Source organism: Vombatus ursinus, unplaced genomic scaffold, assembly GCF_900497805.2.
Source record: "Vombatus ursinus unplaced genomic scaffold, bare-nosed wombat genome assembly UNPS02014793.1, whole genome shotgun sequence".
NCBI classification, from domain to species: Eukaryota; Metazoa; Chordata; class Mammalia; order Diprotodontia; family Vombatidae; genus Vombatus; species Vombatus ursinus.
Genome location: NW_020954571.1, coordinates 1,220,601 through 1,247,561, shown reverse-complemented (window position 1 = coordinate 1,247,561; position 26,961 = coordinate 1,220,601). Strand labels below are relative to the sequence as shown.

General features: G+C 45.0%; 1 protein-coding gene across 2 annotated transcripts in view; it reads left to right on the top strand.

The window, feature by feature from the left end:
- Positions 1–12,468, top strand: part of LHX3 (LIM homeobox 3) — a 13,513-nt gene extending 1,045 nt beyond the window's left edge. Inside the window, exons 1-6 of one of the 2 annotated variants that reach the window (XM_027869303.1) lie at positions 2,221–2,314; positions 6,971–7,142; positions 8,104–8,306; positions 9,092–9,243; positions 9,922–10,093; positions 12,050–12,468. In XM_027869303.1, coding sequence (XP_027725104.1) covers positions 2,221–2,314; positions 6,971–7,142; positions 8,104–8,306; positions 9,092–9,243; positions 9,922–10,093; positions 12,050–12,468 — 1,212 coding nt within the window. Of the gene's footprint in view, positions 1–2,220; positions 2,315–6,970; positions 7,143–8,103; positions 8,307–9,091; positions 9,244–9,921; positions 10,094–12,049 lie in introns of those variants that run through there. The other variant, XM_027869304.1, reaches the window with a different exon arrangement.
- The last annotated feature ends 14,493 nt before the right edge of the window (positions 12,469–26,961 follow it).

The following is a 26,961-nucleotide window of genomic DNA, read 5'->3' as shown; positions in this document are numbered from 1 at the left end:
TCTCTCTCTCTCTCTCTCTCTCTCTCTCTCTCTCTCTCTCTCTCTCTCTCTCTCTCTCTCTCTCTCTCCATTCCTTAATCCCATAGAAAGACAGAAACAATGACAAAATTAACCTTGTATACTGAAGGAAAGTGGGTGTGTGAGTGTGTGTGTGTGTCACTGGAGTTTGCCTTCCTTCCACTTTCTCCCTGTTCCCTCCGACCCAGATCCTAGAGATCATTCCCTAGGATTCCTGAGATGGAAGAGAGGAGAACAGCTCACGTTCCCTGGAGGCGGGGTTTTTGGGAACAGGTGTTAGGAAGAGATCAGTTTAGCTTAGGGGGGAAAAAACTCCAGTGAATTTTAAACTATCGCCTGCCCAGGTCAGAAGGGTGGGGAGTGCAAAAACGAGTAGCAATGCAGAGGGGCTGAACGCAAGGGGAAAATTTTGTGGGGAAGAGGGAAAGAACGGAGAGATTAAGAAAGGAAAAGGAAGCTCTCAAGGGCCCAGGAAATCTCTTGGAGAGGGGGGGAATCCGAAGTAATTACCGCTTCAGCCCCCCTAGTTCGTTCAAGCCCCTCAAACCCTATTCTATTCTAAATCTTTAAGAAAGAGGAGGGGAATCCACCAAATTAAAGTTCTCCGGCCTTCGGTGCGGCTTCCAGGATTGTTAAACAACTTTTAAGATGTCCCCCACTCCAAGTCTTCTCTCAGGCAGCGTGGCCCCCCACCTTTCGTCTCTAGTTGACTTTGGGTGCTGGAAGAAAAAGCTGTAGTTTATTTCGATTAAGGATCAACCCAGCAAACAGCACTCCGACTGATTTCCCTAGGCGCTGAAGAAAGATAATTCCTTTCTCAAGGGCTGAAATGTGGGAGAGAGCAGGACTGAAGGATCCCACACACAATGAGGGGTCCTAACAAGAAACTGCAATCTCCTGGATCCCTCTTTCCAGTCACTGAACAATTATCGGCCTTACTCGATCTCCCCAGCCCTGGGACGCTTAGAACTGGGGCCTGGAGGGTGGGCATTCAAACGGCTCAGCACAGGTCTGACTACCCACAAATGGAAGAGGATGATTTGGGGCCAGTTGTCCTATGGACTTCAGGCGTGGAAGAATTCAGTTTCCATACCATCCCTTTCCCAAAAAGGAATACATTTCATCACACTTACTGGAGCCTTCTGAACACTTACTAACAGTTAGCCTGAGCCCCGTCTCAGCTTGGGAATGGGAGACAAGGCGGAGAAGGCTGGTGTTCCCTGGACCTCCGGACACCTGTGGCCCTTCTCTCGCCAGCCAGAGGCGAGCCTAGAAGGAGGGGGACAGGATTCAGTGTAAGTGCTCCACCAGCAGGACCTCTGTAGTCATCTGCTCTTACTCCCGGATCTGGGATCTCCAGCGGTCGGAGTAGTTTGAAGCCGAGATAAAGCGAGGTTTCTCCCGAAAACTATCCCTAGATGCTGAGTTTTGTGGCTGGTTGTTTTCCCCCCGAGGGTGAGAGAGAAGGGAGGTGAGGGATTGCTTCTTGGGGGTCTGGGCTTGAGCTTCTAGTGAATATTCCCCAGATTCAGACTATAGCACGTGAATTACGCTGACTGGTCTCCAAACACCCTTCTTATCTCTGTCGTGTTCTCTTGAGACCCATTGCTCCGGACAGGGGCAAAAACGTTTCGGGAATTTAGAGCACGCTGCCGGTGGCGGTCAAACCAAAGCGGTTCCCTACGTCCTCCCCCCATCCCCCACCCATAAACACGACATCTCACTCTCCAACTGCCCCGCCTCTCCCAGGCCCCGAGAGGCTAACAGAGCCCCGTGCCTCTGGGTGCCGTGGCTGTTAATTAGTCTTGTCTCAGGGTACAGCAGGAACCAGTCACTCTTCGCCCCTGTGTGGTCCAGCGCGTCTGCCAGGCTGCAGCTCCCCCACCCCTAAGTCCCCTGCTCTGTCAATGCAGGCGGCCTCTGAGCTCTCCTGTAAACGCCAGGAGCTCACTGAGCACTCCCGAAGGGGGGCGGGGGCACAGAAGGTGGGAGCGAGAGGGGGCGTGGGGAGAAGAGGAAGGAAGGTTCGGTATCCAAACCTGGTCCCGAGCGCGAATCCAGCGATTGTGGAAGCCGATAGAGGGCTGTCTGGCCTGGGTCTGGCCTTGCGTTTTCGATAGTCCTAAAGTTTATGTCCTGAGGAGTCCGCCGGAGAGTCCCCCAGCTCCAGAAGCCAGGGGAGTAAGCGGCGGGCGGTGCAAGATGGACGCCCTTAAAGAACTGGGGTCGGGGAAAGACTCCGCCGGGACAGACATGCTGCTCGCGCTGCTAGCACAGAACGAGGACCTGCGCAAAGGTAGGGGTACAAAGGCCTGAGCCGGGATCCCTCATACCCCGCGAGGCCCAGAGAAGAAGGGAGGGAAACCTTAAGGTACTTGTCCACATTCCCCTGTTCCGTAAAGATTCTTCGAGTAGGGGTTTCTTGGGCCATGTCCTCTCTGCTGCCTCGAGTTCAGGGTCAACTCCTGGACCCAGAGAGCAAAGATTAGGCTCCAAAGGCCGCTTGGGGAGGATCCCCAGAACTTGCGGCGAGAGGCCAGTGCTGGAGTAAAGAGAAAAAAGGTACTAAGAGATTGTTTGTTTTCGGAGGCCACAGGGAAGGCGGACCAACTGTCGCCCCAACACCACAGGAGGATCGTGCCCCTATGTCCCGGCAATTCCACTCCCTCCCAGACCAGAGGCAGCTGAGCGCTCTCTTTGCCTAGGGCAACTTCTCCATGGCCTCTGGCCTCCGTCTCCTAGCCCCTTCCTATCTCAGAGCAGGGGATAAACCTGACTACTCTGACTTCCCGGGTTCCCTTGCTGGAGAACAGGTTGAGTGAAGGCCCATCGGTTCCTATCTTGTTTAAGTAAATGTAGAATCCCCAGTGTCATCACCAAAGGCGGTCAGACCGCAGGAGCCAGGGTCCCTGGGCAGGCTTGGTCCAAATTTTGAAAATCCGGCATTTAGCCAGTATAAATTGCTGTACAGGTGTGTGTTTGTTGGTGCTGTCTCTGTGTGGAAAGCTTCCTTTCCTATTTGTGTAGAGTTGTGAATATGTGTGTTTTGAATCCGTACAGGTACATTTCATTTTAAATGTCTGGGGTTTGTGGGTATGCCTGTAAATTCGTGTGTTTTAGGGGAACTAGTTCTTTCTCTTGCAATTGAGTATTGGTTGTATTTGTGTGTCTGTTTTTAAAATGTTTGTATTGTGTTAAATTTTTTTGTGTTGTTTACCTGGGAGTATGTATTTGTCCAATTGTGTCATGTGTGTTGTTTATGCATATGCCCTATATCTCTCTCTAGGGCTGTGTCTCTATGATGTCTGAGTATATGTAGTCTATGATATAAGTTTAGTGTGTGTTGGATTGGATTAAGATATTTTGTTGGTATTCTCTCCTCAGTGCTGTTTAAATATCTTATGTTGTGTTGAGTTAATGTGTATTCTATAGGTTTGTTCTGGGATCTATTGGGTTAATATGGGTGTTCAGCTTTTATCCTAAAGTATGATGCCCTGGGACTTAGGCTCTAAGTCTCAGACCTTCTGTGTGGGAAAGAGCTTCTGTGTCCTGGGGATGAGATGGAGTCCTGATGGAGTCTTCTCAAAAGAAGAGGAAACAAGAGGGAACCTAGACCAGGCCAGAATTTTCCTTTAATTCTGCTATGGGTGCAGAGGTCAAAGTGGAGGAGCAAGAAGAGGGCAAAGTTCAAAGCAGAGAGACAGTGCAGGACTGAGTAAAGAGGCCTCCTCCGTGGGCTTCAGGTCTTCCAGGCAAGAGAAACTCTTCCTAGAAATGGTGGTCCCATTCTCAGAAGGCTCTGTAAGATTCACTTTCTGGGATTCTCTAATCCTATTGCTCCTAGATACACTCTCTTTATTCCCTACTCAAAGCAGGCCCTCACTCTCCTTTCTCTCAAAGTCCCTCCACCTCTGTGACATCTGAGCTCAGAGGAATTTTAGGCCCACATGTCCAGAACCCAAATCCAAAGGCACAGACCTGTCCCCAAACACTCACCTTATAGTTTCCTCAGACAAGAGCCTGCTTGCTGGTCAGGACTTCTTGGTGCCAAACTTTAAAGCACTTTCCTGGTAGGTCACAGAACCCTACATAGATTTTCCCCCAAGGCCAGAGGCTCTGAACAGTGCTTAAGACACAGGCCCTGGGTTTTCCCTCCCTCTGAGCCTCCTTAGGCCTCAGCACCTTTTAAACTTGGAGCTAATTCCTAACTTTAACTGGTGGGAAAATTGGCATTCCATTCAGGCCAGTTCTATACTGACAAAATGCCCTGACTTAAGGATCAGGAAACTCCTGATCTGGTCTGCTCCCCTACCCACCATCCCAGCTCTGTGAACAGGTGAAGATGCATCTTGAAAGCTTTGATGGGACACTACCTTCCAATTAATCCCCATATAAACCTCAATCCTCTTGGGTCCCGAAGTAATAATGGCTCACACACATATACTATTAATCACATACGTAAATATATATCATTGTGTGTATAAATGCATATTACTCTAAGGTTTACAAATCATTTTCCTTATAACAAGCTCAAGGGTTATACTCAAGCTAATTCTCATATTATTAGCCCCATTTTGCAGATGAGGAAACTGAGGTTTGAAGTTAAATAATTTGCTCATTATCACAAAGTGTCTGACCCAAGACTGGAACTTAGGTATCCTGATCCCAAGCCCAGAGAAATTGAGCTGAAGTGACTCCCATAGGTGAGAAAGAGGGAGTAATGCTGGGGGTGGGGAAGGCGAGAAGGGTCAGATCTAGGGTTCGGGTTTTGATTCAACCTGCTTTTACTTATTTATTTTTAACGGAGATTCCAAGGAAGGGGTTGGCCTAAGGAACTGAGGGGAAGGGGGTGGGGTGGAGTGGGAAGAAAGGAAGCGAGATCGTCCAGCAAGACCTGCTCCTGGAGAGAGGGAGTTAGCGAGTAAGCAGAAGGGGAAACGTCGAGAACATTATCTAGCAGAGCGCAACCTGTCTGAAGCCACGATGCAACGTAAGAAATACACTTGAGGAAGTTAGGAATGGGAATGGAGCAGGAGGTTAAGAGGTGTTTTTCGGGAGCGAGTTAGGAATGGAGGGAAGGGTATTTGGTAAGGGGATCAGCCGTCAACAGTAGTACTCTGAGCTGAATTTTGCCGGGCGTTGAGCATTGGCTCTAGCTTCTGAAACCTTCAGCCGCCGCCTTCTGCGCCCGCTTGAAGAACTGTCCGTGGTTTGGGGTGCTGAAAATCTGAGTGAATCTTTACTAGAGTCTAGGCTGCCTCGTCGCTTGTTTGTCCACTCAACTTTCGTGGACTATTGTCACCGTGTCCTCCGTTCCTTTTCGGGCACCTAGCTAGTCGACTGCAGGGTTTAGGGGAGGTGTGTGTGGGCGTGTTCACTGTTTTATTGTCTGGGTTTTGGAGAAAGTATAGTTAAATGTTAACTCAGGGACTCCGTCTCAGCTGTACCTCCGTGGACACAGATCAGCGGAAGCCTATCTCTCTGGACTGTGAGTTTCTCGGAACCGGAATGGGTAGGACTGGACTTCAACTACTGCTCAGATTACTTTCTCCCAAACCAGGAACTAGGTAACATTTTAGGGTAAAATCTATGTTGTGTGTAGTCTAGGTCCCGAGTGTAGGGAGCCCTGTGAGTTTGCGGACTGCAGAAATCGTTTCTCTTTTTCCTCCTTGCTCTGTTTCAGTGGCTCTGAATTCTGCTGACTAGTGAGGGGTTCAGGGGAAAGACACAGGATGGACCGCGTTCTTACCTCCCCAGAAACACCCCCCCCCATTCCTCATGAAAGAACTAGGTCTAGGAGATGCATGACTACCACTGGTCATGTTTCTACGTGGGTATCGTTTTTATCTTTTGTGAACATTTTTGGGGGAAGTGGGAGTAATCCTTTACTCCACTTGTGCCTTCAGGGATAAAAGGAGACCCTCTCATTCCAGGAAACCCTCACCCCTTATCCTCCATTCCAGTGACATAGTAGTTCCACAATCTGTTATACAAGTCCAAGCTCCCGGGAGTTCAGTTTAGGTTCTGTCACTGGCTGCAGCCTGAGTGGACTTGTTCTACAGCTCTTGCTAAATTGGGTGAACAGAGGAGAAATGGTCCTGGGATCAGTTTCACTGGTGTGATGAGAAATAGGGGAAGGGTAAACGGACCCAGAGAACAAATTTGGAAGGAGAGGGTGAGTGTCCACGTGTGTGTATGCAGACAAACAGCCCTCATAGATGCTGAGTGCATCCAAATGTGTGTGCGTGTGTGTATGGGGGGAATGTAAATTCGAAAGCAGTCACAAATGTTGCATGCTAATGAAGACATCCGCGGTGTATCCGATAAGCATATACAGTGTACTCAACTAGTAGTATATTTCTCTCTATACCTGCATCATAATCCTTTGTGAACGAACAATTCAATATTTCGTGTGACCAGATCCAACTCCAACTATAAAAATTTCAAACAAATGCTATATAATATATCCGGATAAGCAGTTGCTTCTGGGACAATCTGTATGCAACAGATCTAACCGGAGATCTAAGTGTTTGCTACTGTGCATCGTCTGTCTAAATGTTTTCCCGTTTTCATCACATACTCATACAAATATGTATATGGCTCACAAAACCTGGGTTTCTTTATAAGACATTACCCTCCACACTCACCCATCCATATTGCACATTATAGGCACACAAGGGCTGTGTGTGTACCAATATATACACCGAACTGATGCAGATAATTTCTGTGTCAATCTCAGGGAAGATGGAATCCCTAGGGCCAGAGTGGGAAACCAGGATAGGCAACAGGAGTCCATCTAGCTCTGTGGCCAAGCATTAGGGCAGAGAATTGGAGGAAGAGATTCTTCTTCCTTCTGACTGAGATACCCGGAGCTGGGCCCCAGGAAAAGAGTGCATGAGCTGAGCTCTCCGTGCAAGTGAGCCTCTCTTCCCCCTTTTCCCCTTCCACGCAGAGATCCCCTTGTGCGCCGGCTGCAACCAGCATATCGTGGACAGGTTCATCCTCAAGGTCCTGGACCGGCACTGGCACAGTAAGTGTCTCAAGTGCAGCGACTGTCAGACACCGTTGGCCGAGAAGTGCTTCAGCCGTGGGGACGGCGTCTATTGCAAGGAGGATTTTTTCAAGTGAGTGGGGAGGTGGGGGACATCGGGCATCCCCAGCAGGGCTAAAGGCTTCAGATTAGTCCCCCTGAAAGGCAGACCTGCAGGCACTGTTAACTCTTCCCACTCTGGAGTTAAAGGGCATCCAGCTGAGACCAGACAAATTGGAGTGCAAGGTTTTGGAGTGGGGTGAAGGTGGCGGAGAAGCTGGCGTCTTCTTTTTCTTACAAAGCACAACTCCCCAGGAAATCCCTCCGTGGGAGCCCCTACTATCCTTAACAAGCACTAGTTGGTAATCAGTGTTTATTTTCTAATCGAATGAAAATCACCGTGAACTTGGGGCAACTTTTCTTCGATCTGGAGTGTAGAGAGAAGCCACACCTAACGAAACCTGCCCAGGAAAACCTCCTTCCCTCTGGGAGAGAGGGAAGCCCGTTGCTGAGGTAGCCCCCTGTGTTACAACTCTCTGTCCATGGCTTTGGCTGAGCCTTTCTGGATAATCTTATCATGCAGGGGGGACAACCGAGTTTCTGTGACTGGTTTCTATAAGGAAGGCCTCAGGCTTCAGGTTATTCCCCCAGAATAGAACTCTACAAAGAATTGTTTGTTGTAAAAGTTAAAGTACATGGGTTAGGAATTTATTATAATCAACTGGATGTTACACATAAAGATTAGGTGTATTATAGTCATATTTGTATAGCTAAATCTTTTACCCATCTATGATCTCATTCGATTCTCACAATAATCCCGTGAGATAGACAGAGCCGGGATTATTATAGCCATTTCACAGATAAGGAAACTGAGGGCCTCTGAAGGTGATGTAATTATTTAGAATCACACAGCTAAGAAGTAGCAGAGCTTGGACCAGAACCCAAGTCTGTTGACTCCAAGACCATGACTCTTTCTGCGGCAGGTGTACCCTCTATTGCCTTGCTCTGTTCCCTACCACTCCCCAAGTCCTGAGTCTTTGGCCTTGGTCTTGCAGGAGGTTCGGGACCAAATGCGCAGCGTGTCAGCAGGGCATCCCGCCTACCCAGGTGGTTCGGAGGGCTCAAGACTTCGTCTACCACCTACACTGTTTCTCCTGTGTGGTGTGCAAGCGGCAGCTAGCTACAGGAGACGAGTTCTATCTCATGGAGGACAGCCGGCTGGTCTGCAAAGCCGACTACGAGACTGCCAAGCAGCGGGGTAAGGCCCTGCAGCGCTGGATGGAGAGGGAATCTGGAGGGAATAGGGGCAGCTTATATTTAGTGGTCTCCTATCTTCTCTTGGGGAAATCCTGTAATTCTCCCTGGAGGCACACCCCGCTTAAAGAAGAGAGAGACAATCAAATTAGCTAGTACTCTCCCTGGAAAAGGAAGTTAGATTTCCCTGGTTGCTTTTCGTTAGCTAAGAGGAAAAAACTATCTGAATAATTCAGCCATATGTGAAGGGTACTCTTAATTTTCCGAATAAATTCCTCAATTCTGGAGGTGAGCTAAGCCAGCCAACAACAGGGAATGAGGTGAAGAAATGAGGCTCTATTAATTTAAAAGGAAAGGGGATGGGAAGGAGTAGAATTTGAAAATGATCACAGGCCATATAAATATATATATATATATGAATCCAAGAATAATATTTTCTTGTTATTCTTATTAAATAACATAAGAGATGTTACAATTTATATTATCCTCTCCTCTGTGAGAGAAGGGCCTGCCTTTTCACCAAGAAGATCTCATAGACTCATAATCTTAGAACCATAGAATCAGAGAACTTTCCACGAAATCAGAATAATAAAAACAATGGAACCATTAGAGCCGGAAAGGTCTGGAGAACGTAGAATACCAGAGCTGGAAGGGATCTTCGAAATTGCCTGACCTTCCAGCCCTCCCCTCATTTTACGGTTCCTAGCTCTTCTCTGTTTCGAGAGCTTCAGGGACCAGGGAAGGGTGTCCCTGCGGAAAGGTGTCAGCGGAGCGCTCCTCTCGTTGCAGAGGCCGAATCTACAGCGAAGCGGCCGCGAACCACTATTACGGCGAAGCAGTTGGAGACGCTGAAAAACGCCTACAACAACTCGCCCAAGCCTGCGCGCCATGTCCGGGAACAGCTTTCTTCCGAGACTGGCCTCGACATGCGGGTGGTTCAGGTCAGGGACTGCCACAGCCGCTTGCCCCGCCCCAAGTGGGAGAACCTCAGTTATCCGGGTCCCGAGCCCGTTGTCCTGTCCGGAGACTCAAACCTACCGGACTCAACCCTGCTGGGCAGGATCCGGTGTCAACAGAGAGTGCGGAGTGGGGACGCAGGGTTGACCTGAATGAATCATTTTTCATTCTCCCTTCCTCTTCCCAGTCACAACCTAATCCAGGGGCTCATAATCTTTTTTTGTATCATGAATCCTTTGAGCAGTCTAGGGAATTCGATGGATCTTTTCTCTGAAACTTTTAATGCATAAAATAAAAGACATAAGATTTCAGAGGAAACCAATTATATTGAAATGACGTTATAAAATACATTAAAAAAAAGTTAATGGACCCATATTAAGAACCCCTGCCCTAGATAAACACAAAGAAAAAAAAATCTACCTCTAAGCGCTTAACTGAAGGCAGGCAAGGTTCAGCTTTCTTGCTGTCCGAAAGTCACTTACTCTTACCCTAGCGCACTCCTTTTCCCTGGTTAAAGAAAGACAAACGCGAGTAAAAACCGATCTCCAAACCCTCAATCGGCCGAAAGCAGGAGTCAAGGCTTGACCTTTTCAGTTCACCTGGCAATGTCCTCCTCTCCTTTCTTCCCCTCCCCACCTCCCTTCCTTCATTGCCCCCAACAGGTTTGGTTCCAGAACCGACGAGCAAAGGAGAAGAGACTAAAGAAAGATGCTGGCAGGCAACGCTGGGGTCAGTACTTCCGCAACATGAAACGCTCCCGAGGCAACTCCAAATCCGACAAGGACAGCATCCAGGAGGAGGGGCCGGACAGCGATGCTGAGGTCTCCTTCACAGGTGAGCAGGGGTAAAGGGAGATGATGCCTCTCCTCCCCAACCCAGTCATTGCTCCAGTCCCTGATCCAGACTTGCAGACTGGTACTCGCCAGGGAAACTGTGCCGTCTTTGGCTCAGGGAGAAGGAAAGAATATCACTGGGCGCCTGGGGAGAGCAGGAAAGATTTCTTTTATTCCTGGATGACAACAAAAGAGACAGCAGCTTCCCTCCCTGTCTCCAGCTTTTCCTATTGTACCCTTCTCCCCACCCCTAATCAGCAAATGTTGGTTAATTTAGACAGTGAAGATGGACAGATGATTTTTCAAAAATCCACCTTGGTGGCTAGATTATACGGATTGGTTATCTACACTAATCAACTGAACTGGATAATTGTCTGACCATATTTCCCTCTGCTGACCAACCTTTAAATTAGAATACAGGCTCCACTACTTTACTATTCTTGCAGGGGTTTATAACAGGATTTACTTAGAAATTTTTAATCAATGGTTAAAAAAAATCAAGACAGAGTTAGGAGTGACTAACTATCCTAACTAACTCAGAAATTATGGATAGTACATCTCTCCATATGTAATCTAGGTGTTGTTTATATTACAAAAGGCCTCTCTCTGACAGTGGTTGAAAAGAACCTTAATTCAGAGTTGGGCTCTGATCTTTGGTCTGTCTCTAATTAACTATGAATACTTAGACAAGTCACTGGACAACTCTGGGCCTCAGTTTCCTTATCTGTAAAATGGGATGGCAATAACATCTCCAGTTAACCTCCCCATGGTGCTGGGTGGTGTAGTTAAAGCATTTTGTAGAGTTTTAAATCCCACACAAGTGTCTGGGAAAGGTGTCACACTAGACACTTGGGTGATTATTATGATTAGTCTTCATTATCTGTCAGTTTCTTATGGGTGTACATGGTGAGCAAAACACAACTATAATCCTTGCCTTCTCATACCCTCCTGTGTGAACCAAAGCAAGAAGAGATGAATAAGTATGGGCAGAGTCCTCTCCATTTTTTGCCCATCATTTAAAGTTTGGTTTAGTAAATCAGACAAATCCTTTGTTAGCAGCAATCACCCTTTGCCTTACTAGAGACAGCTAGGGCACACAATGGATAGAGCACTGGGTCTGGAGTCAGGAGGACCTGAGTTCAAATCCAGCCTCTGACATTTATTCACTGTGTGACTCCAGGCAAGTTACTTACCCTCTGTCTGCCCCAGTTTCTTCAATAGTAAAATGGAAATCATAACACCCTACCCAAGGTTGTTGTGAGAATCAAATGAGATAATATTCGTAAAGCACTTAGCAACAGTGCCTGGCACATATTAGGCATTTAATAAATGTTTCTTCCCTTCCCCTCCCCTCCACCTTGCCTTCTCCTGGATTAGGCAGAATCAGAAGAAAACCAGATCTCAGATTTTAATGGGAAGACCAGGAGGCAATTGTGAGAGAGATGGGGGGTGGGTGGTGATCTCAAAACTAAGGTCTTAAAGATCTCTCCATCAACTTCACTTTTACATCTACAAGAATACCTGCCCTTCCCTATATCCTTTTGTATAAGTGATGTACCTGCTGACCACCATGAATGAGTACTCTGTGAGTTATTTTTCCTAGGAGATTTGTTCTGAATTTTTTACACTTTACTCCATATCCACTAATTCATATTTGTGAGATGGCTGAACAGGGCTAGTGTTGTCTGTGGCTAGGGTTAGGACTCAATCTATGAGCAAGGTTATAGGTATCAGTCTAATTGGGGTTTGAACTGGATCAGGAGTCGATCTTAAGTGGCTCAATCTTTGATCCAAATTAGTGTTCAGTTTGTGTCTGTGGTTAAGGCTTACCTTGGGATGTATTTCTTCAAATGAGCTACCCAGCTGTTCTGGTTTTTAACCCCATGAGTGGATTGACCCAAACAAATTCACTTCATCTAGTGGTTTTCATAGAACTTTTTCTCTGTTTCTATTCTAGATGAGCCATCCATGTCAGAGATGAGTCACTCCAATGGGATTTACAGCAATTTGAATGAGGCTTCACCAGCGATGGGAAGGCCAGTGGGCACCAATGGTAGCTTCCCAATGGAGCACAGTGGCCTTCCTGCTCAGGACCAGTATCATGACCTTCGATCTAGTAGCCCCTATGGCATCCCCCAGTCTCCAGCCTCCCTGCAGACCCTGCCTGGTCACCAACCATTAATCTCCAGCTTGGTTTACCCTGACCCTGGCCTAGGCATTGTGGCTCCAGGTGGACCTGGTGTGCCCCAGCCTCTGCGGGTGATGGGGGGAAATGGACCCAGTTCTGACCTGTCAACAGGGAGCAGTGGGGGCTACCCTGACTTCCCAGCAAGCCCTGCCTCCTGGTTGGACGAGGTTGACCATGCTCAGTTTTGATACAGGATGCATTCCCAGCCCCAACGGAGCCTGAAACCACAGGCTGGGTATTTGAGAACAGCAGGACTCCAGGCTACATCTATGGGGAGGAGGGGGTAAAGGGACAGAAGGATGGGCCTCTGCCCTCCCTCCCTCTTCATGTGCTGAACATCCAAGCAGGTCATGGGCCACCTTGAAGACTTTGGATGCAGGGAAAGAATGTCAGGGGACCTCCCCCACCCAGGTTCTTTCAGGACAAGACTGAATCCCTAGATGGAGACTTTTCAGGTTTGAAGAACTCTCCTCTTTTTCTTTCTGACAGCTCATTCTTGCACATGAGTGTGGACTGGGCCTCATTAGCAGTCTCCAGCTTAAAAAGGCTGGCATTTGCTTTTATTTTTTTTAAATTGTCTTCTATTTCATCCCTTAACAGAATATGTCTATAATGCTAGAGGAGAAATGTTGTTTCATTTACAGCCAATCCCTTTTCCAACCATTCTTCTCTGGCTGTGCCTCCCTATCTTGGTCCAAAACAGCTGACATTTTGGGATTTTTATTATTATTAGTTATTATTTTTATTTGTATTTACTGTTTACACATCCAATGTCAGTGACTTTAGTAAAAAAAAAAAACACCCTCTTTATTTGGAGTCCCATGAATTCATAATTTGTTTTACTTTCTACAAGGCATTCCTGACTCTCACTGAGTCAACAGCTCAGCATGGACAGTGTCAGGAACTGTATCTTCAGTGTTGCTGACACACCCTTCCAGAACACTGGCTGGTTGGACATCTGGTGCAATGTTTCACTGGCTAACATGATTTCATTTACCAGAGTCCTTTAGTATTTTTCTTTATAATGACAATGTGTAAAACCCTTTGTATTGTGGGTCTTTTGCTAATTCAGGCAGCCTCTCTGCTCCAACCACCATCCCTACCCCACTCCATACATATTCATATCCCTGTCTATCTTGAATGAGTGGATGGTCCTAGATCACCACTTACTCACTGACATCCCCCCACACCACCGTACCCCCAGCTCCAACCTCTTGGGGAAGGAAGAGCTCTAATGGTTAGGGCTGCCTCTGCTTATTTGCTTACGTCTGTCCACATCAAACTGTCTGGCAAAATATGGCAGACAGATCCTCCTCTTCTGTTTGGCATATCCTTTCCAACAGACTGTTTTCCCTGCCAAGATTGGTTTAAGTTTGTAAACACATGGGGTTCCCCTTTTGCTAGTTTCTTCTAAGACAGGGAAAACCCAAAATGGTTTGAGCTGCACTTAATGTCTGTTGCCAACACCCCCCTTGTTTTTGTCCCTATGTTGGATTTGGATCTGGGCTTTGGTTCAGCTTTCCCTTGGACAGGAGTCTGTCCCACAATGACTCTATTTTGTCTGCCATTAGCCACTGGTCACCATAGGAGGCATCTGTATTTCAGGAAGTCTCTCCAGGCCCAGGGAGAGCTGATTGTGAAAAATGAGAACAAAAAAACAAAATCACATGTATGTTGTTACCTGTAAAGCTGAATATTGAACTAACTGTAGATTATGTGAGTGTCCAGTGTCTTTTATTTATTCTCTAATGATCAAATATTTCAAGACTTCAATAAATTTGTCAGTTAAAGTCCATTTATTTTTAAATGTCTTTTACTAGCTTTGTATAAAGGATGCTCAGTCTGGGCAGCCAAAGCCCCTTCTTGAAAATAATGAAACATTTTGTTTAAAGAGCTGCACATTCATCATGGCATAGAAGAAGTAAGCAGCATGGGAGTATTTGCATTTTGCTTGAATATTAGTTCCTATTTGTAATTTGATTTTGGCCATGTTTCTGAGGATTTGGAATATGAGCAGAGCTATGCTGAAATAGTGAAGGTATTTTTGTTCAGGTATAGGTTGAACTAACTGGCTTCTGAAGTCTCTTCAGCTCCAAAGAAATTGTGTGTGTGCACACGTGTGCGTTCATATGCCCAATCAATTTGCATGTATTCAATGCCATGGGAAAGGGAATTTGAAATCAAATAATTTATTCTGGGTCTTAGGTAAAGCATAGATAGAGAAGGCAAAGTGGTCTGTACTTTCCCCTGTGTATTAGGGGTTTAGTCAATTCATCAATAAGTATTCATTAAGCACCTATTCTGTTCCAGGCATGGTTGAGGTCTCTGGGGATGCAACAACAGAGCTGAAAAAAAATCTCTGTCCTCAAGAAGCTTACATTTCTATCTGGGAAATAGTACATGAATATGGATATAATTACATGCAAAATGCATACAAAGTAAATACCAGGTAATTCAGGAGTTGGGAAGGCCCTAGAAGTTAGGTGGTGATCAAGAAAGGCTTTGAGTTGGAGGTGGTCTTTGAACTTAGCTTTAAACAAAGGTAGAGATTCTAAGAAGTGGAACTGAGGAAAGATTGCAATCCAGGCAGCAGGGACAGCCAGTGCAAAGACATGGAGATGAGAGATGGAGTATGTGTAAGGAACAGCATGTAGGTCATTTTAAGTAAACAACTACAAGCATTTTAATTATGAACAATGTGCTTGGGTATGAGGGTTCAGCTATGTCTCAGAATTTATGGTGTCTAGGTTGTTTAAAGATTGTGTGCAACTCTAAGAAGATTTAAAGAGGCAGCATAGTATAGTGTAATGAGTGCTGAATTTGAATGAATGCATATTTATTAAGAACTTATTATGTGTAAATAATTTAGTGTAAAAGGACATGGGTGCAAATCCTGCTTCCACTATTGGCTACCTTTGTGACCTTGACCAAAATCATTTTATCTTTTAGAGTCTCACTTCATTCATAAGTTTAGGAGGTTGGACAGGATGACCTTGAAGGTACATTCCAGGTCTAAATCTACTAATGGCATAGGTAGTTTTAGGATGTTCCATGCACTGTTGGAATTTGGCTTGAGGTACTTGTGGGGCATTTCCCTGTTTGAAGCCAGAGGATGCTTCTGATATCTCTTCCTATGGGAAGGAGAGGCTGGAACAGGGAAGGGGGAGTGGGTGCAAGGAGGAGGTTTCAGAGGGAGGCCTGAGCATAAGCCCCATGGAGCCTGACAGTGCATAACAGCAAGGATGGGTGGGAAGCCCATTTGGGAAGCTATCTGGGGGCATATGATTAGAGCTTCATGCAATGAGACACTGGCTTTGACCCAAGTGGGCTGTCTTGGCCAGTCTTAGAGCCCTAATCAATGATGGTCACCCAGGGAGACTTACTGGACTTACATGGAGTTGGCTTAAATAAAATGCTTCAGGGGCTTCTTTGATTTCTTTTCATTATCATGATTGAATTTCAAGAAATGACCATGGTTATTCTTAGCTGAAAACCTTGTGGGTCTATAAAATAATTTATTTCTATGAATGACAACTCTGCCACAATGTTTTCAAGAGTCACAGGATCCTACAATCTTTTTGTTTGGAGGGACCTTCATGATCAACCACTTCATTGTATAGATAAAGAAGTTGGGGTTTAAAAAAAAGTGACTTATTCAAATTAGTTGCAGAAGTGGGGCTTGTTACAATGCTTTTTACATTTTTATTTTAGCATGGATAAAGTTTTATTATATGTATTTAATATAATAAAGGGTATTTTAGCATGGGTAGTAGTATGAACTCTCATTTACACAGAACATTTGTTGGAGACCTGGGCCTGTAATTTCATCAATGTATGGAATTTCTTGGTGTGGACGCCCCTTCTCTGCCAATGCAGATCAGGAAGTCATTACTCTGAAATTCATAGTCCTAGAACCTGTCCGTAACTGGAATCTTTGATTATGTCTAAGACTAAACTTGTAATTTATAGAGTTGCCTAGTGTACTGAGAAAAAAAGTCACTTTCCCATGAAGACACCACTAGTATGTGTCAGAAGGAAGACTTGAACCCACGGAAACTTGGGACCCAAGACCAAGGCCTTCCCAAGGCCAACCCTCTGTCTGTCGTGCCATGATGCCTCTTAGTGCTATTTGAGGTTGATAAGACTCATTCCTCACAATAACCTAGTGAAGGATTATCATCTTTGCTTTCAGATAAAATCCTGGGGTGTTGCTTGGATACAGTATCATGAGGTTGAAGGTGAGGGAAAAAATCATGTGAAGGACACTAGATGCTTTGGGGAAGACTGTGGGGAGTGGAGACAAAAGACAAAGTTCCCCATGATTTTTCCTTGAGGCACAGATTTAGGCATGGTGGAGATGGGGCAAGTCAAAAGACCTGGAATTTAGTCCTGGCTTTGCCACTAAGTTTCTGTGTGACATATCCTAATAAGTTGTAAATCACTTCACTTCTTGGAGACTCAACTTCCTCCTGTGAAAGATGAAGTGGTACAACCAAGAGGTCTATAAAAGCCTGTCCAGATCCAGCATTTTATGTTTCCTCATTTGGTGTTGCTTGGCTGCTATCTCCACATCTAGAAAAAGCTAAAGGCAGAAGGAATGGAGACAGTGTAGGGAGGTCAGGAAGGTGGAGGACAATATAGAACCAGGCTCTTAGCTATTCAAGTCAGTGACAATCAGCTCTCTAAAGAAAGGAAGGTCAATTATCTGCTGTTGCCTCCCCTTTCCACTTACCTGTGACCTTCCTCTCCTGCTTCTCTCCTTTTCAGGTTGACCCTACCTGTCTAATCCCTCCTCTGCCACATGCCCTCAGGTCTTACCTGCTCAGTTTATACATTATTTTGTATGGTGTCTGCACAGCAACCTGCTCCTGCTCAAGATTCTGGCTGTTCAGTTTTGTTGAGGTCAGGGCAGTGACATACAGAAAACATATAGAAAAACTTTGCTCTGAGTTCTTTTCTAGTCCAAGAAAGTCATTGCCCAAGTGGAAAGTTGTAGAGATGCTCTGCCGGATCTGTTGATACTACAAACTGATACTTTAGTCAGATAAGAGATTGAGTCTTTTGGGCAGGACAAAGTCTGGGTCATCCCACTTAAAGGGACGGCAGACTTTTAAAGTGTATTCAGGGTTAGTTTTAATAGACTAAACCATCTCCCAGAACCATCCACATCAGTACAAGCTTTCCAGCTGGAAAAGGCCTGCTGGATACTGGGGGCAGATACACCATTAGTGTGACTGTGTTCACAAGATGCATAGAGTCAATGAAAACTTCAACAAATTGGGATGGAGCTAGTCAGTATTTAATACATGTCAATTCTAAATAAGTATGCCCAGGCAAGTGGACTAGTGGTCTCTGTGGTTAGCTTGGTGAAGAATTCAGGGCACAAGAGCTATTTATTGATTAATGTTAATAATCTCATCTTACCCATAAGGTGCTTCAGAGTTTACAAAGCGCTTTCACACCCACTCTCCCATTTGATTTTCACAACCGCCCAGAAAGATGAGGAGAGGAGCTGGATGGCCATTCAGTTATGTTGTAGAAAAGATGTCATGATGAGGTAAGAGTTAGATAAGATGTCTTCTGAAGTTCCTTCCAACTATGTGATTCCATAATTATCTCTATTCTATGAAACAGAGAACTGAGGCCTAGGGAGATCAAGTGACTTCTCTGAGGTTATGACTAGTAAATGAGTTAATTTTTTTTTGTTCAGTCATTTTTAGTTGTGTCTGACTCCCAGTGACTCCATTTTGGGTTTTCTTGGCAAAGATACTACAGTGGTTTGCCATTTTCTTTTCCACCTCATTTTACAGATGGGAAAAAAACTGAGGCAAATAGGGTTAAGTGACTTGCCCAAATTCAAACAGCTAGTGAGTGTCTGAGGCCAGATTTGAACTCAGGAAGATGAGTTCCTGATTCTTGATTCCAGTGCTCTATCCAAAGTGCCAATGAGCTGAGCCGAGGCTTGAATCCTGATATTTGGGTTTTGAAATGCTATTTGTCTCATACTATCTTTGAAACTGGGAAATAAAATACTGTAGAAATTATAGAATATGAGGGACAGGGACAGGAGTGCTCCTATCACCTCATCCCTGGGAATGAGTTCTGTTTAATATAGTCAGAGTTGGCACAGAGAGGGTGAGGATCATTCTGGCATCCTTGGTCCAGGATCAGCTAACAAGGAAGAGACAGTAGTGTTGACTCAGGTCTTAGCCTTTTTCAAAGTTCCAGCAAAGGAATGGGCTGCGTCATGAGATATTGAGTTTGCCATCACTGGGGGAGGAATGTCTAAACAGAGTCTGGATGATGAATGGTAATAAAGGAGAGATTCCTGCTTGGAGTGGAAAGTTGGATGATCCCTAAAATTTCTTCCTACTCTAGGATTCTACACAGAAAAAGACCCAGGTCCAGGTATACAATAGGTGCTTTAAAAAAAACTTGGTCGATTTTTACTCACTGGTTGGACACAGAAGAAGTGTTAAATAGTTCTTTGCCATCTGAAGAGTTAGGGAGAAAGAATGACAGAAGAAAAAAGAAGTGGACAAGTAAAGGAAAAGAAAGGCAGGAGAGGAGGAGGAAGGAGGAAGAGGAGAGAAAAGACAAAAAGATCTATGGGAGGGTGGTGGTAGATTGCATTGTCAAGGGGGACAATAATGGTGTTGGGGTGGATTGGTTAGTTAATTGGTTCTGACAAGGAACAGGTGAAAACACCAGGCTTTTACTCCAAAGATTCTATTGTTGAAGCTATAAATACATCTTATACTAGCACATGAGCCCTAACTATTTACTAATAGTATCCCTTATATCAAGCAGTTTCCAGTTGTGACCCTGGGAAGTGCCCCTTAGCACCAACTTCCATTCTATAAGCTACTTTTCTCTGGGTAACTGGGGGTACAGTCATCTCCCAGGAGTGCCTCCTATTGTCCCAGGTCTCTTCATGGGCTAATGGGAGTGCTGTGTCTCTCCTCACCATTATCCCCTTCCTACCCTTTGGCCTGGCTCTTGTGTGGGGAGCGTGTACAAGTCTGCAGTCAGCCTGAGAGGAGTTAATCACAGCTGACAGCTTCAGTGCCACACGGCGGTTAGAATTCATGTAACAATTTAGCTTCTAATGAACAGGCTGCATGGCAGGCTTGACTTGGCTGGCTGGGCCCTGCCAATCCCCAGGGAGGACCTCAGGGAAGGGAATCGGGAGCCCAGGAACAGAGTGACTTGTTGGAAACAAGAAAAAGTAACATGGATTCTCATCCAGGTGAATTCTATGATCAATTGTGTGCATAGAGTGAAGTACTAGTCTGTCCATATCTCTGACCCCTTGTCCTCTCTGGGAGTCCTTCAGCTACACCCCTTTGGCCTTGGGAATACTTACATCAATATTTCTAATATCCATGATGTGGTGGGTGTGGGCATTCCCTGCATTGGCAGAGAATGCAAAACCTTCATGCTTTGACAGCCTTTATTAATTGTAGTGACTGAAAAAAATTCGTCAATTGTTGGTCAGCTCTATGGTGCTGAGACTCTCTGTACTCTGACAACAAACACCCACAGTTTATCAAACTCAAAGTCTTTCCAGCATGATAACTTCTGCCAGAGTTTGTACCCCACTGGCATAGCAACAAGAATTCAGGTTCATCTCCATTCCAGAATAAGACCACCTGAGAATAAATGGTCAAATTAATAATAATGCCTCAAATTTATACAGTGCTTTTAGGTTACCAAATACTTTCCTCATAATAATATATGTGATAGGTTGAACTGGGATTACTAATATGAATTCCAATATTTTGGTTCAAACCTGCAATATTACCTAGATGGAAATTCCTTTTAGAAATGCAGATCAGCAATTCAAGTGTAACTTATTGATTTAGAGAGTTTTCTGAGGCACTGAGATGTTAAGTGACTTGTCCATGGTCGCACAGCTAGTATCAGTCTCAAGACCTGAACCCAAGTTTTTATAATTCCAAGCTCAGTGCTTCCTCAACCTATTTGGCACCTGGGACCCATCCAGAAGCCCTACCTTCCCATCTTTTCCCATTTTAGGCCACCAGAAACCCATCCAGGAAACTATCAAGATGTGCTGTTCTCCTCCAGGTGTCCTGCCTGTCCCGTCCAACCCTTCCCTCACTTTTGGATGGACACTGATATCCCTGTCCTCCCCCTGAAAGGAATCCAGAATCTTTACTCCACTTGTATCCTCAGTTTGATTTCCTCCTTCCCAGCCGATCAGGGGTGGTTTCCTCCCAGCCCACAGCCTTGGGGAGCAGATACCATTGCTCACACAACTTGGATGTGCAGGAAGTCACCAACTACAATCCTTTGGGCAAAATAAAAGATACCAGACCTTACCATCTGTCCTGACCCTATGCTATCCAGACCTCTGGGCACATCCATCTGACCTACTGCTAACCTTAGGACTTCTGGACCTTTCCATTGGCCCTGCAGCTACCCCCTCCCATATGTGTTATGTCCCTCAGTTAGAGTGAGAGCCCCCTGACAGCAGGTACTGTTTCTTATTTGTGTCTCCAGTACTTAGCACTGGGCTTGGCACATACAAAGAACTTAATCAGTGCTCATGTATTCAATTATTCATTCCATTATATCCTTGGACCCCTCTAATAATGCCTCAAATATTCATTTTATTGAATCTGGGGGAATTATAAAAGAACAAGCCTGATTTTTCATCTGGTCTATGGACATCAACCCTGTGGTATAGTAGAAGAGTCTGAAGACATGAGTTTGAATTCTGACTCTGATACCAGCTCCCTAAATGACCTTGGATGACTTCCAAGTTGATGTTGACTCTCTGAAGGTCAGTGTCCTTATCTGTGAAATAGGTGTAATAATTACTACTTTACCTAGTTGTGAGAATTAATGTGAAGACCCAAACTTGTAGAAGAATAGACTCCACCTACACTGTTTGGAAATGGTTCCTTAGAGAGCCTACCAAGAGCTGAGCTGGGCAAGGTGGCTGGGATGAAATGGGGCTTTGTCCAGGCTGAATACACTAGGGTGGTGCATCAGGGACAAGCCTTCCGAGCCCTCTGCTTTCTGGGTGTCCCCATCTGTTAGCAAAGCACTCAGCCTGGGGCAGCTCAAATGCTTATGAATAAATTGTGTGGCTGTTCTTTCCTCTCCACCCACAGACTCTTGAACAAAATTGTACCATCCCGTAGCTCAGGCAGGGCCTTCTTCCTCTCTAGGCCAATGAGCCCGGTAACCTATCCCAGAGGATTTCCCCTGCTTAGCCACCAGTTCTGGCCCTTTAAGGCAGGACAGGTTTATAAAGTGCTAACTGTCCCAGTGGGACCCTCAGACAGTTTACAGATAACATCAAGCTTGCCCTCTCCAGCTGGCAGCAGAAATCTAAATTAATTCAGGAGCTGCTTCTGTAGCTCTGTCCCTCAGCAGCTCCCTCCAGTTTCCCCTCCCCCTTTCCCCAACATAGAGACTGAGGATTTGAGACAATAGATTGGGCCACCATAGAAGGAAACCCAACTCTGGGTAGAAATAATGGCTTCAAGCTCCTGAAGCCATCTTGGAGAGGATCACCCCATGGCCATTTGGAAGTGACACCATCGTATGCATTTTGATCCCCGGAAAAAATTATGGCCTCGTTTGGCATCTGTCTTCCTTTTCCTAGAAGAGATATATCTAACTTTCCATAGTGGAAAGAACATTAAACACCCAGGAGATCTGGGTTCAAATTCCAGATCTGCTGGTTACTAGCTCTGTGACCTTGATCTAATAATTTCCTCTCCTCTCAGTTTCTTCCTCCTCAAAATGGAAATAATATTTGCAATCCCTACCTCCCAGGGCTGTCACAAGGAAAGGTGTTTGCATATCATATATAGAATGGTATGTAAGTGGGAGCTATTGCTTCAGGCATTTTCCCTGGGTTGAATTCATGCCTCCTCATTCCCAATTAACTTTCAACTGATCTCCATTTGTTGCTGTTGTTCAGTCATGTCTGACTCTTCATGACCCCATTTGGGGTTTTCTTGGCAAATACTAATACAGATAAGGAAACTGAGGCAAGCAGGATTAAGTAACTTGCCCAGAGTCACACAGCTAGTAAGTGTCTAAGGCCATATTTGAATTCAGGTGTTTCTGACTCCAAGACTGATACTCTATCCACTGTACCATCTAGCTGCCACCATCTTCATTTAGGGATCAGAAAATAATGGCTTAAGTGTTATATCATCCCAGAGGACTCTGGAAGCCATAAGAATCCAGTGGAATAGCTTTCTAAAAGTAAAATTTCAGGGATTAGGGGAGTTGGAAACCACCCATTCTACCTCTGGGGAAGTCTGACTTGACATACAATCTATGTCCACAAGTTTCGCAAGGGTAAAGAAGATCATAGAATCAACTATTTACAGCTAAAAGAGCCCTTATAAGCCATCTAGTCTGTATTCATTGCAAAAATGAAATTTAGGCTCAGAGAAGGGCATTGGTTTGTCCAAGGTCGCACAGTAAGTAAATGGCAGAGTCAGAATTGGAACCCCAGTTCTTCTGACTCTGGTGCCCTTTTCAGTACCTAGTGTGGCAACATTCACTGTTTTTTTTGCTGGATGCAAGGTTGGTGCTCTGTTTTCCCTGCCTCTGGGAGTCCAACCAGTGAGAAAGCAGGCGTCATCATCATTCCCCTTTCACTACAGGGATCTAAGTGGGAGAAGCAGCAGAAACTCTGTGCAGTGTGTGTTTATGGGAATATTCTTGTGCATAACATTAGAATAAAAAAAAGGCAGAGAAAGCCTGGCCGGATCAGCAGATGGGATACACTGAACAGCTATGGAGGTATATACAAAGACGTAAATAATCATAGACCCATTTTATAGCTAGGAATAGTGAGGCACAGAGAGGCTATTGTTTCCTCAATGTCCTTCAGTGGTAGAGAGAGCTAGATGCAAGACCTTAGGGAACCACCTTTCCAATTCTGCACCATTCTTCTGGAAGTTGCTCTGGCTAGACCACACCTCAAATCTTATAAGAAGTTTTGAGGATTATGTTTTAAGAAAGACCATAGATTTACAGCTGGAAAGGACCTTGATAAACTAGAGAGCATACCAAGGAAGGCAACAGAACGATGAAGGACTGGGATTAGTTCAAGGAACCTTGGGGGATGTTTAACACAGTGCCTGGCACATAATAGGCGCTTAATAAATGTTTTTTAATTGATTTATATTTAGCTTGGAGAAAAGGAGATTTAGGAGGGTCATTAAAAAATACTTCAAGTATTTGAAAGAATGTCAAATGAAAGAGCAATTGAATTTGTCTTGCTTTGACCCAGTGGGCAGAGTGGTGGGAAGGAGTTACAAAGAGGAAGATTTCAACTTTATATAAAGAAAAACTCTCTAATGAGAGCTTTGCATAAGGAGTTTGGACTACATTTGGAAGTAATGGCTTCCTCCTTTCTAGAGGTTTTTGAGTAAAGACAGTTTGACCATTTGTTGGGTGTGTCACAGAGGGCATTCTTGTTGAAATGACGTCTGGAGTGAGGCAGCTGGGTGATGTGATGGATGGAGCACTGGACCTGGAGTCAGGAAGACCTGAGTTCAAATCCAGTCTCATATTTACTAGCTTGTGATTTTGAGCAAGTCACTTAACCACTGCCTCAGTTTTCTCATCTGTAAAATGCGGGTGATAATAGTAGCACCCATCTCCCAAGGTGGTTGTTGTGAAGATAAAATGATATGATCTTTGTGAGCACTTTGCAAACCTTAAAGCACTATGTAAATACTAATTATGATGACTATTGGCCCCTGGGCTACCTTTTCACTCAGGGATTCTGTGATTCTGAGAGTTTGTGCTGGACAGAGTCTCAAACTCCCATGTTATCTACTTAACAGGAGGTCATTCCCTCCTACCTATGGTTCATTGTTTAGGAAGAGAGCATCCTTTCAGCTGTCATTCAATAAGCAGATGTTAATTAAGCTCCTACTAGGTGAAAGGTGCTGGAAATACAGAGACAAAAGTGGAACAATTAGAGAGGAGACAATATAGAGATATATAGATGTTGACAAGATATATACAAAGTACATTGAAGATGGAGGAGAAAGCACCAGCAACTGGGAAGAGGGGAGACCAGGAAAGGCCTCCAACAGAAGGCGGAGATTGAACTGAAGGGACTCTCAGCAGGTATTTATTGAGAACAAGCTCCACATGAGGGAAATTTGTGGTCTAGGTGAGAGGCAAGGCATATGTAAGTGGAAAAGGGAACGTGGTATAGTGAAAAGAATCCTGGACCTAGGAATCAAAAGACCAGGTTTAAAATCCTGGACATTTTACTTCCTAGTACTTCCTACTTTGGGCAAATCACTTCACCTGTATGAGTCTCAGTTTCTTCATCCATAAAATGGAGATGTTAATAATGTTCATTGGGAGGGATGTTAGTAATGGTCATTATGAGAATAGTGCTTTGTAAACTGAAAAGCTCTACAGAAATGTGAACTTTTATTAAATCATCAGCATCAAAATTATTAGGAGCATCTTGTTAGACAAGAACCTATGAAAAGCACAGGGTGATATAATGAAAACTGTACACCTCAGTGGTAGGGGAATGGAAAGCAGAGGAGAGATCACTGTAGGTTGGGGTTAGTCAAGGAATGTTTCTTAGTATATGGAAACTTGATCTGAAGTATAAATAGGATGGAGAAATAAAGATGAGTGGGGAGGGGGTGTTCTGGGTTGAGAGTGTAGCACAAGCAGAGCTGGGGGTGGGTGGAGTGGGGGGGAGAGAGGGGGAAGGAAATGAGCAAGATGATGATGAGACTAGTCTGGTTAGGATACAGCTCATGCAGAGCCGGAAGGGATCTTGAATGAATTCTGAGCTTGACCTGTTGGGCTGGGGAGGCCATATTCTGAGCAGGGGAGCAGCATTGGGGGAAGATCTAAACGATAGTGGCATGCAGACCAGACTAGATTCGTGGAGACCATCTAGTTTTCTCTGAGAACTGTAGGATCTGAACCAGAACAATGAATTGAGAATTCTTGGGAAAAATCTTTCTCCACCCCCCACCCCCAATGCAGGGTGGGCCCCGTGTTTCTGCAATATTCTAGTAATGCTGAGCCAGCACCTCACAGCAGGGCAAAGCCATCATCTCTCAGTTTTCTGCATGAGAGAGAATAAAGAGGTTTTATTTAGGAAAATTAAACAATTTATTTCAGGGAGTTTGAATTCAGCTCACAATATCAAGGCCATCATGTTGCACTTGATGACTCAGAAATGCAAAGGTTTCAGCGATTACTTTTCTCCTGACAGAGCCAAGTCTTTGCTAAGAACATGTGTGCAGCTATAGACAGGGTGATTTTCAATCTAATTAAGTTTCCCAGGCAGCAGAGGCCCCCTATTCTGCACTCCTCCTCCCCATCACTACCGACTAATTCATGAGGGTTGCAGAGTTTAATTCTCTCCTGAAGTGGATTCATCTCTTCTTCCTTTCGGAAGTCTGGCAGGTGAACGAGGGGCACCTGGAGAGACCAATCCCATCGTGATCAAATCAGCTCAGGAATGTACCCCTCTGTGGGGCCACCCAGAATCCTGCCAGGCTTAACTGAGCTTCAAGGGAAATTTGATTCAACGACTGTGTGCTGATGCCTGCTGTGTACCCAAACCTGCACTAGTCACTGGGGGAGGAGAGGGAGAATTAAAGGAAATGTGGTTACTCCCCTCCTGGAGCTCATGGTCAAGGCAAGGGATGAGTTGCTAAAACAGCACGTGAAATCACAGAATTTCAGAAAGGAGACATTCGATCAGTGCCCAAAAAAGCAAAAATAAGAACTATGGAAGTTCAGAGGAGATAAAGAAATCAAGGTGCACCAAAGTTAATTGTCAGCCCTGATGAGACCACATGGGGTGGAGTGATGGAGAGAGTGTTGTTACAAGACCTGAGTTCAAAACTGCTCTCTGACACTTATTAGCTGTGTGATCTTGAGCAAGGCACTTAACCTCTGTCTGCCTCCATTTCCTCAACTATAAAATAGGGATAATAAAATCATAAGGATAATAGGGAGAATTCCTTGCAGTATTATTGGGAGGATCAAACGAGATAATATTTGTAAAGCACTTAGCACAATGCTTGACACATAGTAGGCACTTAATAAATGCTTGTTCCCTTCCCCACATCCTAAGGAGCATATTGAAAAGCTGGAGTGTTCAGAGGAGGGTGACCAAGATGAGAAAGGGACTGAAATTCATGCTATAGGAGGATTTATTAAAAAGACTGGGATAATTTAACCTGGAGAAGACCGATGAATTTGAGTATGATAGTACTAACACGTGTAAGAGGAACTAGACATTTTGGTTGGCCCCAATGGGCAGAACTTAGAGAAACTAATGGAAGTTACAGAGAAATAAGTGATAGTTTAAAAAACTGTAGCATCTGGGCACCTTCCTCTCGCCTTTAGGGTCCCCAGAAAAGCTATCCCATGTTAAAGGTACCCATGTGTGTCTACATCCACTAAAAAAAAGGCTTGTCATACATTACATATATGCACATATACATATTCTATGTGTACATAACATGTAGTATACATTTGCATGATCAGTACTTTCCCAACTCCCATGACTCCACTCTTAAGTGAAGGTTCATGGGGGTGAAGTCCCAAGAGCTTTACTCTTTTCTAGCTACCCAAAGGGATGGCTATACCCTAGGTCTCACTGCCACCCATAACTGTACCACCTT